This window comes from Myotis brandtii, unplaced genomic scaffold (genome assembly GCF_000412655.1).
Source record: "Myotis brandtii unplaced genomic scaffold, ASM41265v1 scaffold1292, whole genome shotgun sequence".
NCBI classification, from domain to species: Eukaryota; Metazoa; Chordata; class Mammalia; order Chiroptera; family Vespertilionidae; genus Myotis; species Myotis brandtii.
Genome location: NW_005354560.1, coordinates 88617 through 103131, shown reverse-complemented (window position 1 = coordinate 103131; position 14515 = coordinate 88617). Strand labels below are relative to the sequence as shown.

Genomic DNA, 14515 nt, shown 5'->3' with positions numbered 1-14515 from the left:
GAAGAGGCTCCCACCACCACTGCTGCACTTGCCAGCTGTGAGCCCAGCTTCTGGCTGAGCAGCACTCCCCCTATGTGAGCACACTGACCACCAGGGGGCAACTCCTGCTTTGAGCGTCTGCCCCCTGGTGGTCAGTGCATGTCATAGCGACTGGTCATTCTGCAGTTTGGTCAATTTGCATATTAGCCTTTTATTATATAGGATAAAGAGCCAGGGGCTGTCACATCTGAAACAACCTAACAGACGACCAAACAGGCTGAGTGGGGCGACAAGGCTGGCATGGGGGTTAGTGTTGGACAACCAAATGACTGAGCAGCAAGCTGCGTGGGGTGAACAGGCCAGTGGGGGTGTTAGTGAGGGATGACCAAATGACTGAACAGCAGGCTGTATGGGGCTACCTGGCTGGTAGGGGGGCAGTGAGGGGTGACCAAATGACTAAATAGCAGGCTGCATGGGGCAACGAGGCCAGCAGGGGGGACAGTGAGGGGCAACCAGGCCATCAGGGGGGCAGTGAGGGGCAACCAGGCCGGCAGCAGGGGCAGTTTTGGGCAAGCAGGCTGGCAGAGGGAGCAGTTAGGGGGTGACCAGGCTGTCAGAGGGGGGCTATTGGGGGAGACCAGGTTGGCAGGGGTTGTCAGGGACCATGCTGCTGGCGGTGGCAGTTAGGGGCAATCAGGCCGGTGGGGAGGGGAAGTTGGGGGCAACCAGGCCAGCAGGGGGGCCAGTTAGAGGTGATCAGGTTGGCAGGCAGAGATGGTCAGGGGTGATCAGGATGGCAGGGGGGCCAGTTAGGGCGATCAGGCAGGCAGGCAGGTGAACAGTTAGGAGCCAGCAGTCCTGGATTGTGACAGAGATGTCCGACAGCCTGGGGATCGGGTCTAAACCGACTGTTGGACATTCCCCGAGGGGTCCTGGATTGGAGAGGGTGCAGGCTGGGCTGAGGGGGAACCCCTCCCTGCACAAATTTTGTGCTCGAGCCTCTAGTCTATATATATAAAAGCCTATGTGACCAAAGGACTGAAAGACCAATTGACCATTCCAGATGATACGCATTGATGACCAGGGAGCAGATGCTCAATTGCAGGCGCTGCCCCTGGTGTACTCCCACAGGCAACCTCTCAAGGCTGGCCAATCTCCCGCAGTCTGTCCCGCTGGCCGGCCAGCCAGATCAGCCCTAATAGGGCTGGCTGGCCAACATCCCATGGTCGCTCCCCCTGGCCTCCAGCCACATCTGGCCCTGCTCACCACGCAGGCCGAGGGACCCCACCTGTGCATGAATTCATGCACCAGGCCTAATTGTTCAACTAATATATAATATATTAACAATTTAAGCATTCTCTTCCTTCAAGATATCAAGAGGGTGTGATTAGTCCAATTTTATTCTAGTTTTTCAAAATAAAATATCTAGATTTCCAGATGTTTATCATTTTATGTAAGGTGGGACAAAGTTCTCTTTTTCTCAGTATTACCAATTAGCCAGTTATTTCCCATCAGCATTATCTATATCAGTTGTAAGGCTGAGGCAGTTTTACTCCTCAGGGGACATTTCACAATTGATACAACTGGGGCTGTTACTGGCATGCAGTTTGGAGGGAGGCAGGGATGCTACTAAACCTTCTAAATGTGCAGAGCAGCCCCCTTCCACCATAAAGATTTATCTGGCCCTAATGTTAGTAATGGCCCAATTGAGAAAGCATGGTGTATATGACTTCATCTTTAAATTGTAAGATAATAAAAGCATCATCCGTAAATTCAGCATCCATATTTATACGGCTGTGACACTATTTAGTCATTGATGGACTTATGAAAAAGATTTGAGGTGGCTGCACATTATACAACTGAGTTATTCCTCAAAGGTTATTCAATTATAGGAAGTTATCAGTTTGTCTCTTTACTTTTTAAGTTACAGAAATGGCTTTAATTCTTGAGATTGAGTTCATGGAATTCTTTGTGTGTGTTTTTTCTTTTAAGCACTTAAATATAATTCCAATATTACAAAGGAGAAAATCATCATTTTATCTGTGGCTGGACTAGTTCTCAGTATATTAGTCATTGTTGGAGCCGTTTTCTTCATCCCAGGTAAGATTTGCAGTTACTATGAGGGAAGTCATGGTTGATAACGTTGAGAACATTGTGGCGGGGTGGAACTCTAGGGGAGAATCCATTCCTTGCTTCTTCCATTTTCTGGTGTTTGCTGGCAACCTGCAACTCCTTGGCTTGTGGCAGCATAACTCCAATTCCACTCTTAAAACTCCTGTGCATCTCTCTTCCAAAGACACTTATCATTGAATTTAGGCCCCACCTCATTAATCTAGGATAAGTTCCTTCTTTCAAGAACCTAAACTAATTCATATAATGTAATGGTCCGCTTTGGCTCTATAAATTAACGTTCACAGCTTCCGGGAATTAGGAGGTAGGCTTATGTTTGGAGCCACCATTTAACCATTCCAAAGGCAAACTTCATCAGGCAAGACATGGAAGTGGGAATGAACATGGGAAACAAATCAATCTGAAACTGCATTTGCCTTTGGGGGATGGGAATGGGATTTGGGAATAAGGGTATGCAGCACATGGAAAGAACAGCAGGGATAGGCTGGGACTCGAAGTGTAGATGTAGAAAGCCTACCTTTTATTAACAAAATACAATATGGGTATAATGTTTAGGAACAGAAATTTGGCAGTTCTCTTTGCAGCTGAAGTTAGTTAGGGTGTGGTGAGGAAAGAGATGAATTAAGAAGACAGCTACAAAGAATAGCTATTTTGACTTTGGGACAGATTGAATATAGTACATGAAGAAATTGCTAAGAGACTCCAAGGTAGTTAAGAAGGAGAAAAAGCCGATTGAAGGTTTTGACTTGTTGAGACTTAGATGTTGACATTTAGATGTCTTCAGTTTGGTCTTAAATAAAAAAAAATTGTCACTTATTTTGTGTGAGGTTTTAGGGGAAGCATTTATTTTTAAACATTTGCAGTTTATAAGAGTAGTATTGAGATGAATACATTTAATAAATTAAGTACTTTAATTTCCCCCAGAGTAGAAAGTATGTAGGAAAATATTTTAAACGTTAATTTTATTTATCAACAGGTGAATATTCAACAAAGAGGGCCAGTGGACTTGGTTTAATTGTAGCTTCTACAGTAATACTAATATTACTTCAGATCTCTATGTTTTTGATAGGTAAGTATTTGTTGTTTCAGCATGATTGTGTCCTTTTTCATTTAAAAAGCATCATTTTTTATTAAAATAATTCTTGCATTTTTTTATAATACAATAAAAGTTGATTTGTCTCCCTAGCTATTCTTAGTGAAAATTTCCACCCATATGGATTAATTTTAATGTTATATTAGGTTTTAACATAGTTATTTTATAAAAAGTGACTTTCAGAGATATATTTAATGCCAGCCAATGGATTTTTTTAAATTATACTATTTAATTTCTTAACGATGATCTTCATATTCTTATTTCAGTTTTTGAAATTAGGAGTAGATATTAAACATTCTCATTATATTCTGTTGTGAAAACTCTCTTTAAAAAACTAGTTATACAAAATAGGGTTGTAAATCATAAAGAGTTATTGCAAATATTAACACTGAGTTTTACAAGTTATACGTTATGATTATCCAACCTATAATTGGTAACATTTTTCACTCTATTTTTGGGTTAAATCACTAAATATTTTTATTATTAAAGAATCTATTTTTTCCATTTGCACATTTAACTCTTGGTATGAGAGCCTATCTCTGGGTTGTTATATATTAAGGTGGTATTAATTTGTTCTAAAATCACAATTAGGGGTTATGCTTGCACAGTGGTTCTCCATCAGAGTGATTTTGTGTGCATGTGATGAGGCCCTGCTAATAGCCACTCCTATTGTGAAATACCCACGTGTGGTAAAAGCAGCATTGTTCTAAGATTTGGGGTAAAAACTGCCAATGCAGCTCAGCTCCCTGCAGAAATGAAAGGCTGCTGAGGGTGTGAATGTGGAGCTGACTCCTGGAGTGGAGAGAGATGGCTTAGGTCACTGGGAAAGCAGCCACCACCTGACCGAGTCAGTCTTCGGTCCTAGGATACTGACCTTGACTGTATGAAATACAAGTGGAAGTGATTGCTTCTTAAACATGTGCAACATGCTTTTTTTCCCCCTGAAGCTCCAGCTAAAAGGAAGCTCCCCATCAGCGTCATCTTATTGATCGTTCAGGTGCTGGGCCTTTTGATCTCTGTGGTCGGACTAAGCTTCTGTGTCTCAGGTGAGGGTCACAATCTATTCTAGACCCAATTAGTCTTCCTACCAGTAATTTCTCTTAGAGCTTTTTCTCTTTCCTTTTGTCTTTCTTACTCTGTTTTAAATACATAGTCTTTATTTGTTAGAGCATTTTAGGTTCACAGCAAAATGGAGTGGAAAATACAGAATCCCCCTCTACCCCATCTACTCACAGCCTCCTCCTCTATCAACATCTCCCACCAAGTAGTACATTTGTTACAGTCTGTTGAACCAACATTGGCCCAACATTATCACCCAAAGTCCATCGTTTATATAAGGGTTCAGTCTTGGTGTTGTATGGTCTATGATTTTGATAAATGTATAATGACATGGACCATAGTCATAGAATATCATATAGAAAAGTTTACCTGCCCCCAAAACCCTCTGTGCTCTGTCTATTCATCCTCCCTATTCTGAAACACTGGCAACCACCCGATCATTTCACTGCCTCAATAGTTTTGCATTTTCCAAAGTGTCTTATACTTGAAATCATACAGTATCTAGCTTTTTCAAATTGGCTACTTTCCCTTAGTAGTGTGCATTTAAGGTTCCTCCATGTCTTTGGGTGGCTTGATAACTTATTTACTTTTTAGCACTGAATAATATTCAGTTGTGTGAATGGACAATAGTTTGTTTATCCATTCACCTATTGAAGGATATTTTGGTTGCTTTCTGCACAGGGGAAGGTATTGATTTGTTATCAAATTGCAGATCTAGACACACAATATAGAAGTGCACGTTTTGTATGGACATACTTTTTCAACTTCATTTGGGAAAACACTAAGGAGTGCAATTGCTAGATTGTATGTTAAGAATATATCAATTTTGTAACAAATTACCAAACTGTCTTCCAAAGTGGCTGCACCATTTTGCATTCCCACCAGCAATGAATGAACATTTCTGTTGCTCTACATTCATGCCAGCATTTAGTGTTGTGAGCTTTTCATTTTTTCACTCATTTTTCCCCTACTGAGGTCAGTGCTTTCCACATTGGCTGATTGTTTAGTGGCCAAACTGCCACACCTGTATTCGTGGATGAGCTTTTAAAAGAACCATTTGGGTGGAGGTTTAGGCTTCACAGACTATTTCCCTTTAGTCTAGACTTGATAAGGTACATGCCATGCAAGCAACGGCTCTTCTTTCCGTACAGGGAAAGGAATTTGGAATCATTGCACTGAGTTAATAATGGGTATACAAATGTAGGTAATTTTTGTTTCTTTTTAAAAAAATATATTTTTATTGATTCCAGAGAGAAAGGTAGACGGGGAGAAAGATAAAAAAAATGATGAGGAACAATCACTGATTGGCTGCCTCTTGCATGCCCCCAACTAGGGATCAAGCCTACAAACCAGGCTTTGCCCTGATCAGGAATTGAACTATGAATTCTTGGTTCATAAGTTGATGCTCAACTACTGAGCTACAAAGGCCGGGAAGTAATTTTTGTTTCTTGAAAATGAGAAAAATAATTACTCTTCCTAAAACTTAATGTTATTTCTGTTATTGATTCTTTTAAGAAGTTCAGTTATTTCATGTGAATTTCTAAGATAAAATTTTATTTGTTTTTGCAGAGTGCATCCCAGTGCATGGTTCTCTTCTGATTTCAGGCTTGGGTATTACAACCTTAGGGGCATTACTTGGATTAGTTTATATGATATTTGTTGGTAAGTCAGCTTTGTTTTTGTTAGTCTATGCCAAGAATTCCAAGTCTATAATAATAAAAGGGTAATATGCTAATTAGACCAGACAGCCAACGACTTTCCGGACATCATTGGGATGTCCTTTGGGACGAAGCTGCGGTGATAGGGGCGAGGCAGAGGTGGTTAGGGGTGATCAGGCAGGCAAACAGAGGGGTTAGGGGTGATTAGGCAGGCAGCTGAGCAGTCAGGGGCAATCAGGCAGGCATAATGGTTAGGGGCAGTTAGGCAGGCAGGCGAGTGGTTGGGGCAATCAGACAGGCAGGTGAGCAGTTAGGGGCGATCAGACAAGCAGGTGAACAGTTGCAGGTGATCAGGCAGGCAAGAAGAATGGTTAGGAGCAATCTGGCAGGCAGGCAAGTGGTTATGGGTGATCAGGCAGGCAGGCAGAGGGGTTAAGGGTAAGCAAACTGGCAGGTGAGCAGTTAGGGGCAATCAGGCAGGCAGGCAGAGGTGTTAGGGGCAATCAGACAGGTAGATTGGTTAGGGGTGATCAGGCAGGCAGGTGAGTGGTTAGGCATGATCAGACAGGCAGTCAGAAGGGTTAGGGGCAAACAGGCAGGTAAGCGGTTAGAAACCAGTGGTCCCAGATTGTGAGAGGGATGTTCGACTGCTGGTTTAGGCCCAATCCCACAAGGATCTCTGTAGGATCAGGCCTAAACGGACAGTCAGACATCCCTTGAGGGGTCTCAGATTATGAGAGGGTTCAGGCTGGGCTAAGGGACTGCCCTCCCCACACACACGAATTTTGTGTACCAGGCCTCTTGTATATTATAATTTGGAAAGGCTTTTGGTTGGTTCTTATAGCTTAGGATCAAGGAAATGTATTGGTAACTAATGAAAAAGGTAGAAATCATGAGCTATTGAAAAGTTTAAATTATAGACTAGTTTAAAAGAAAATGGCTGTATGTTTTCGAATGCATAAACCTTTTAATGCTATGGAAAAGAAGAACTGGTTGAGGATTGATTTTAATAAACAGAAAAGGGTTTTTAATTGGCCATTGTTGGTGTGATAGAGCTCGTTCACAGAGACCTACTTCTCACTTGCTCTTCTTGCAGACTGGACTGGTTATAGGCCTTGATGCCCAGAAATGGACAAGAATTGAAGTTCAAAATCTGTCATTTTTGCTAATTAAGAGCAGTGTCCTCTAATAATTGACTTTGAAATATTTTTTCTTAAAATCATTATACTATAATAAAAACATTGTTTTAAAATTTAGGCTTTTGTTATTTTTAAAATCAATTATTACTAAGTGTGGAGTCAACTTGTTTCTAAACTTTGTACTTAATTTGCCAAGTATCAGTTGACAGGCTTTTGTATGTCAGAGAGGAAGGGAGACAGAGAGATAGAGATATCAATGATGAATGAGAATCACTGTTAGGCTTCCTCCGGGATGCCCCCCACTGAGGGTTGAGCCTGCAACCTGGGCATGTGCCCTGACCAGGAATCAAACTGTGACCTCTGGTTCATAGGTTGAAGCTCAACCATTGAGCCACAGCAGCCAGACTGCATAAGTTATTTTTAATAGATATATAGATATAGGTGCTTTGAATAGTGAGTGCCTAAAGATGTTCCCTACAATCAGATTTTTATTAGTCTCCCTTAAACAACCTTTTTTAAATTTATGAAGTAAAGCAAGCTCTTAAACATTTATCAAAATAATCCAAGTTACAAATTAATGAAATAAAACATCAGTTTTTCTGCATTGCTTTAGGCAAACTTTGTGTTTCTAAAAATTCATACAAGCCTTGAATTGTTCAATTCTAATACTTTTTGAATTGAATAAATTCAAATAATCAAATAATTTTCCATATGACTTGCACAGTACATTCAAAGAAATTTTATCTTTATTTTTGAACTTTAGCTTTTGCTGACTGATCATGTAGTTCAATTCTGTTATGTATACTTTGTCTCCCTTTAATTAATGCTTATTAAACAAATAGAGGCCAGGTGCACGAATTCATGCACCTGTGTGGTCCCTAGGCCTGGCCTTCGGGATCGGGCCAAAACCAGCTCTCCAACATCCCCTGAGGGGTCCTGGAGATCCCTCTATTCCGACTTTGCTGAAAGTTTTTATAAAAAATGGGTGTTACGCCCACCAGGCATGGTTTGGTGTTTGAGTGTCAAACTATGAACTAGGAGGTCATGTTTCAATTCCCAGTCATTGCACATGCCTAGGTTTCACGCTTCCTCTCCCGCTTTGAAATAAATTAAAAATATATATTAAAAAATGGGTGTTTGATTTTGTCTAATGCTTTTTCTACATATTTTCATATGGTCATGTGATTTTTGTCTGAATGTAATGTATCACATTAGTGGTTTGTGAATATTATGCCAGCCTTGCATCTCCAGAATAAATCTCACTTGGTCATGGTGTATGATTTTTTAACTATATTGCTGGATCCCATTTGCTAATATTTTGTTGAGGATTTTAGCATCTATGTTCATCAGGGAGATTGGCCTGTAATTCTCTTTCTTTGTACTGTCTTTATTTGGTTTTGGAATTAGGGTAATGCTAGCTTCATAAAAAAAAAGTTGTAAGTGTTCCTTCCTCCTGGATTTTTTGGGATATTTTGAGGAGGGTAGGTGTAAGTTCTTTGAATGTTTGGTAAAACTACACTGTAAAGCCATCCAGACCAGGACTTTTGTTTGTTGGAAGTTTTTTTATTACTGCTTCTATTTTCTCAGTTAGTATTGGCCTATTCAGGTTTTCTGATTCTTCCTGATTCAGTTTTGGAAAATTTCTTTTTCTAGGGTTTTGTCCATTTCATCCACATTGTACAACTTGTTGACATATAGTTAAGAGTATTTTATTACAATCCTTTTTATTTCTGTGGTGTCAGTTGTTCCTTCCTGTGCTTTTGTTTCTGATTTTATTTATTTGGGTCCACTCTTTTTGTTTTTTAATAAGTCTGGTTAATGGATCATCAATCTTGTGTATTTTTTTAAGGAACCAGCTCTTGGTTTCACTGATCATTTGAATTGTTTTTTTTAGCCTCTATGTCATTTATTTCTGTTCTAATCTTTATTATTTCTTTCCATTTACTTATTCTGGGTTTTTCTGGTGTTCTCTAATTCTTTAAGTTGTAATGTTAGATAACTTATTAAAATTTCTTGTTTTTTTTTGAGGTAGGCCTGTAGTGCTATTAACTTTCCTCTCAGTACTAGTTTTGCTGTGTCCCAGAGATTTGGGGTTGTTGTGAGTTCATTTTCATTTGTTCTTAGAAATTTTTTTTATTTCTTTCTTGATCTCATTGGTAACCCATTCATCCTATGTAATAAAGAGCTGATATGCTAATTAGACTGGACAGTGGAACGACCTTCTGGAACAACCAGTGGGTGGGGGGCGGGGCCGCAAGGCAGTTGGAATCATGATGGCCAAGGCAGCCATGGCCTCAAAGGCCTACTCTTGCATGAATTTTGTGCATGGAGCCTCTAGATTTTTAATAACATTCCATTTAGCCTCCATGTGTTATAATGTTTTTAAATGTTTTTACTGTAATTGACTTTTAATTTCATTCCATTGTGATCAGAGAAGATGCTTGATATGTTTTAAATCTTCTTAAACTTGTAGAGACTTGTTTTGTATCTTAATATATGGTATAACTTTGAGAATGAACCCTGAGCACTTAAGAAGAATGTATATTCTGCCACTTGGGAGAAATATTTTATAAATGTCAATTAAATCCATGTGATCAGTGTATCATTTAGAGTCACTGTTCTTGTGTTAATTTTTTTGTCTGAAAGATCTATTTAGTCAAGTTATCTGGGTGTTAAAGTCCCCTACTCTGCTTTTATTACTGTCAATCTCTTCCTTAAAGTACTCCAGAAGTTTGTTTTTATATTTTTAGGTTCTCCTATATTGGGTGGATATATGTTTACCAGGGTTATAGCCTCTTACTGGATCTATCCCTTTAGCATTAGGTAGCAACCTTTACTGTGTCTTTTGATGGCCTTCATTTTGATGTCTATTTTGTCAGACATGAGTCTTACTATCCCAGCTTTTTCTCATTTCTATTTGCATGAAAAATTTTTTTCCATGCCTGCACTCTCATCCTGTGTGAGTCTTTTGTTCTGATGTGGGTCTCTTGTAGACAGCATATAATTGGATCATGTTTTTGTATCCATTCAGCTACCCTATATCTTTTGATTGGAGCATTTGATTCATTTTTATTTAAGGTTATTATTGATAGGTACCTATCTATTGCCATTGTAATTCCTTATGTCTATGTGTCTTTCTTTCTATTTCTTCTCATTAGAGCATTCCCTTTATCATTTCTTTCAGTGCTGGTTTTGTGGTGATAAACTCCTTTCACCTTTTTTTGTTGGAAAAGCCCTTTATTTCACCATCTATTTTTAATCATAGTCTTGCTGGATATATTAATCTTTATTTCAAATCCTTGCTTTTCATGACCTTAGATACTTGATGGCATTCACTTTTGTCCTATAGAGTTTCTGATGAAAAATCAACTGACAGCCTAATGGGAGCTCCTTTGTAGGTAACAAATTGCTTTTCTCTTGCTGCCTTTTAGTTTGTCTCTTTGTCTTTAATTTTTGACCATTTAATTATGATGTGTCTGGGCATGGGCCTGTTTGGGTTGTTTTTTTTGGTTTTTTTTTGCTTAATATGATCTGTGCTTCTTGAACTTTTGTGACTTTTTTCTTTACCAGATTTGGGTAATTTTCTGTCATTATTGCTTTAAACACATTCTCTAGCTTTTGCTCACTTTCTTCACTTTCTGGTACTCCTCTGATGTGAATATTGTTAAGCTGTCCTGTTCTTTAATTGTCTTTTTTTTCTTTTTGGTTCTCTGATTGAGTGATTTTTTTCCCATCTTGTCTTCTAATTCACTGATCTGATCCTCAGCTTTCCCTAATCTGCAGTGTGTTCCTTCCACTGTATTATTTATTAGTGCCATCTCATTCTTGATTCTGCCTCTGCCTGTAGTGTGATTGATAATCAGTCTTGATTTGCCTCAGGCTATTGACCACAAAATGGGATGAGAGGTTTTCCAACAAGTCAATTGCTCCCCTGGATGGTAAAGGTCTGCTCCAGAAAGATGCTCACTGGAGTGTGAGGGAATGACTCATCACAGGAAACTGTGTTTGCTGTCTTTCAAACTCTAACCCCAGAACCCACAATCCTGAATTCTCTTCATACAGCTCTAGTCCATTCTGCCCTCCCTCTGCCAGATCCCAAGGTGAGTGGCTGCACATGAAAATTTGTGCATTAGCCCTTCAAGGGGGTTCCTGCATTTCCAGCCATCTCTCACTGGCAGACAGAAACCTTGTTGCTTCTCACAGCCAGATGTTATGTGGGCACTTTTCTCAGTTCTGGTGCTCTGGGCTGGGGATCCCAGCTTGGGGTTTAGACCCCAGGGTACTCAATGGGAACCCCCCACATCTGAGATACACCTCCAGAACTTCAGCTGTTGGGAGCCCAGCCCACCCTTTCACACATCTGCACTTCCTACCAGTCTCTATGTGGTCTCCACTTTCCATTCTTGGTTATCAGTGTTCTCTCCAGCTAGACTTCAGTTGATTATTCAAGATGTTTTTTCTGTACTTTAGTTGAAATTCCAGTTTGGTCCTTGGAGAGTGTCAGTGTAGCTTCCACTTACACCACCACCATTTTGGAAACCACCTCTGAATACTTTATTTTAAAATTTAACACTGTATAGGCTTAATTTCTTTCATTTATTAAATTCATTTTATTATTTTTTAATTTTAGCAGGTTCTAAGCAGAATACTATACATCCTCAAACGGTAAGTTAAAAATTCTTCAATGAATTGAGTCTGATAACTTGATGTTTTCAACTGAGGAATTGTTACTGAGATATTAAAACCTTTTGCTGTCTGTTTAGTGTAACATTAAATTAAAAAAACTTAGAAGTCATTTTATAACCTTTGCATAATTGAATCTAATTCTATTTTTAGAACCTATGTTTGGTCATTTAGTAGCAATAAGATAGAATAAGTGATTTCTTGTGATACTGCAGATTTCTCATATCCAGTATTGGAAAGTTTATGTGTAAGAATAGTGGTCATTGTCTCTGCTGAAGGAAAGCTGATTCTAATATATTGCCTCACCTGTTGTATTTATTTGATGTGCATGTACAAAACAGTATTTCAGGCTTAAAATGAGGAATAAATTTATATTAAAATGATGTTATTTTAAAAAATAGTCTATAAAATAAATGTAAATAGTGGATAAAATATCTGTTCTGAGTTATGATTCATTTCCCTCATTTTATAAGCATTTTTCTTCCTCCAAACTGTACTGCTGTTTTCACTATATCTTGGATATCTTACTAAGCTATTTGAGAAAATACCAAGAAAAGGAGCATATTTAGGAGATAAAATGAGAGAAATAAATTAGGGGGATTAAAAGAACACCTTTATAAAGAGAGGTTCGTCATGGTGACAGGCACAAAAGCTACTTTTTTGCAAATAACATTGGAAAGGACTATATTGTACTCATCTTCCCATAAAGGATTTAATGGTAGCTGTACCTGGAATGCCACAGGTGAGACTCCTGTGTGGCAGGAAGTGGGGATTGCATATGCTGCTAATTCTGATGAGCCTCAACCGACATGCCTGAAAGGCAAGCGGGAGTAGGGGTGCTCTACCATGGGTGTTTATTCTAAGACTGGTGCCATAGCTACATTGTCACAAACCCACAGCAGCTTTTCTTGTGTCTCCATTAGAGATTATCCAGCCATTAAATCCTAATTTGCATGACTTACAAATGGTTGTTTTGCTCTCATCTCTTGTTAACTGTATTATTTATTATGTTCCTATTTATTTTGGACTTTAATAATTTTTTCAAGACGTTAGGTTTTCTTTAACTGAGAGGGACTAGGTGGGGTAGCAAATTCTGTACAGAAAAAGAATGTTGAGAATAAGATACTTCTTAAGTGAGACTTGGCAAGCTTTCCTTTTTAACCTTTATTGCTTTGGTTTTAGACTACAGGATTCACCATTTACTATATAGTTTATATGTTAACATATGTAAATTTTAGTATGAAAGACATGAAATAGAGTCTATTTTTATATAAGTACTAGGGGCTCAGTGCATGAATTTGTGCACCTTGAAAGGAACTGTGGGCTGCGAGGCTGTGGTAGTCACAGGGGCAAGACTTGTATATATTTCTTGGTCCATTACCAGATCATAATTTGAACTGGTCCCCAAAACAGTTAGAATGTTTTGTCTATGCCTTGGGTAAAAATCTAGTGTTTTGTGTGTGTTTTTCTACCTTCACCTCTCTTTTTATTTTTAATATTAATCAAGAAATAAAAATTTTTTGCTTTAATGTTCTCACCTCTGAGAAAAATGCACTGCACTGTATCTCCCAAGTAGTTGCATGCATTAGCAAGTGATACTGGGCGAGGGGACTACTGCTTTCTTATATTGGCCAAGATGAAGTCTGTAGCGCCCCCAGTATAGAAGAACCTCAATTAATTACAATTTCTGATTTATAAATTTTAGGAAGATATAGTCTCTCACCCTGGAGTGAGACCAAAACATTTCACTTTCTTTCTCCCTAAATCTAGATCTATATTCTCAACTGACTATTTCCTTTGTGGGGGACTGTGGGTATGATCCACAGAAAGGCATTGTAATTAAATGTCTTAAAATTAATTTATATTGACAGCTGTGGAATAGTTGGCATGATATTACTACCTAGTTGTTTATTTAGAAATGATTTTTAATTGTGGAACCTTACTAATTGTTTGCTTGGCTTGTTACTAATTCTTGATATTTAAAGAATTGAAAGGAATGATGAATGATGCTAAGTATAAAAAGCACATACAATTATAGATTGGTTAAAATACAGACATTGAAAAGAAATAAAATTGCTTCTTGGAAATATGGCATTTTAAATAAAAGGGACACTGTCAAAGCATAAAAGTTTACATGTGTTCATTTATAAAACTTAAATCCACTCTGTTAAAATTGCACCACTAGTCATATAAAATCTGTAGGGTGTCACCCATCAGATCTCCAGTCGTACTGCTCACAGCAAAGAGAAGCTACTGCTTTTTACAAACAACTTTCAAATGCAGTGACAGTTACTGTGAAATGGTTTTTATATGACACGTAGGTAATCTGGCACGAATCTTTATAATCTTGACAGAGTTCCTTGTGTTGGTGATTTTTTTGCACTTAAGCTATGGGGGCTTAATATCTTTGCTTTTCCACAAAGGAACTTGATTCTAACCTTCAGGGAAAGGACTTAGAAAGAGGGAGAGAGAGTCTGGCTGGTGTGGCTCAGTGATTGAGCTTCAAACCAGGAACCAAGAGGTCACTGGTTCAATTCCTGGTCAGGACACAGACCTGTTGTGGTCCTGATCTCCAGTGGGGAGCATGTAGGAGGCAGACAATTGAGGATGTTTTTCATTCATCAAAGTTTCTCTCTTTCTGTATTCCCTGTCTTTCTCTCTCTGGGGATCATCAACAACAACAACAAATTATTTAAAAACAAAACACTAACTCTTCCCTGCCCTCTCTCTAAAATAAATAAATAAATAAATAATAAGAAAAGTATTTGGCAACT

At 38.7% G+C, this 14515-nt stretch overlaps 1 protein-coding gene across 5 annotated transcripts in view; it reads left to right on the top strand.

The window, feature by feature from the left end:
* The window catches only part of LOC102245069 (leukocyte surface antigen CD47-like), a 137518-nt gene that overhangs the window by 120153 nt on the left and 2850 nt on the right, over positions 1-14515 (top strand). For 2 of the 5 annotated variants that reach the window (XM_014534367.1, XM_014534363.1), the window contains 5 exons: positions 1972-2079; positions 3086-3178; positions 4150-4248; positions 5831-5923; positions 11689-11723. In XM_014534367.1, the coding sequence (XP_014389853.1) occupies positions 1972-2079; positions 3086-3178; positions 4150-4248; positions 5831-5923; positions 11689-11723 (428 nt within the window). The remainder of the gene's footprint in view (positions 1-1971; positions 2080-3085; positions 3179-4149; positions 4249-5830; positions 5924-11688; positions 11724-14515) is intronic. The other 3 variants (XM_014534365.1, XM_014534364.1, XM_014534366.1) reach the window with 3 other exon arrangements.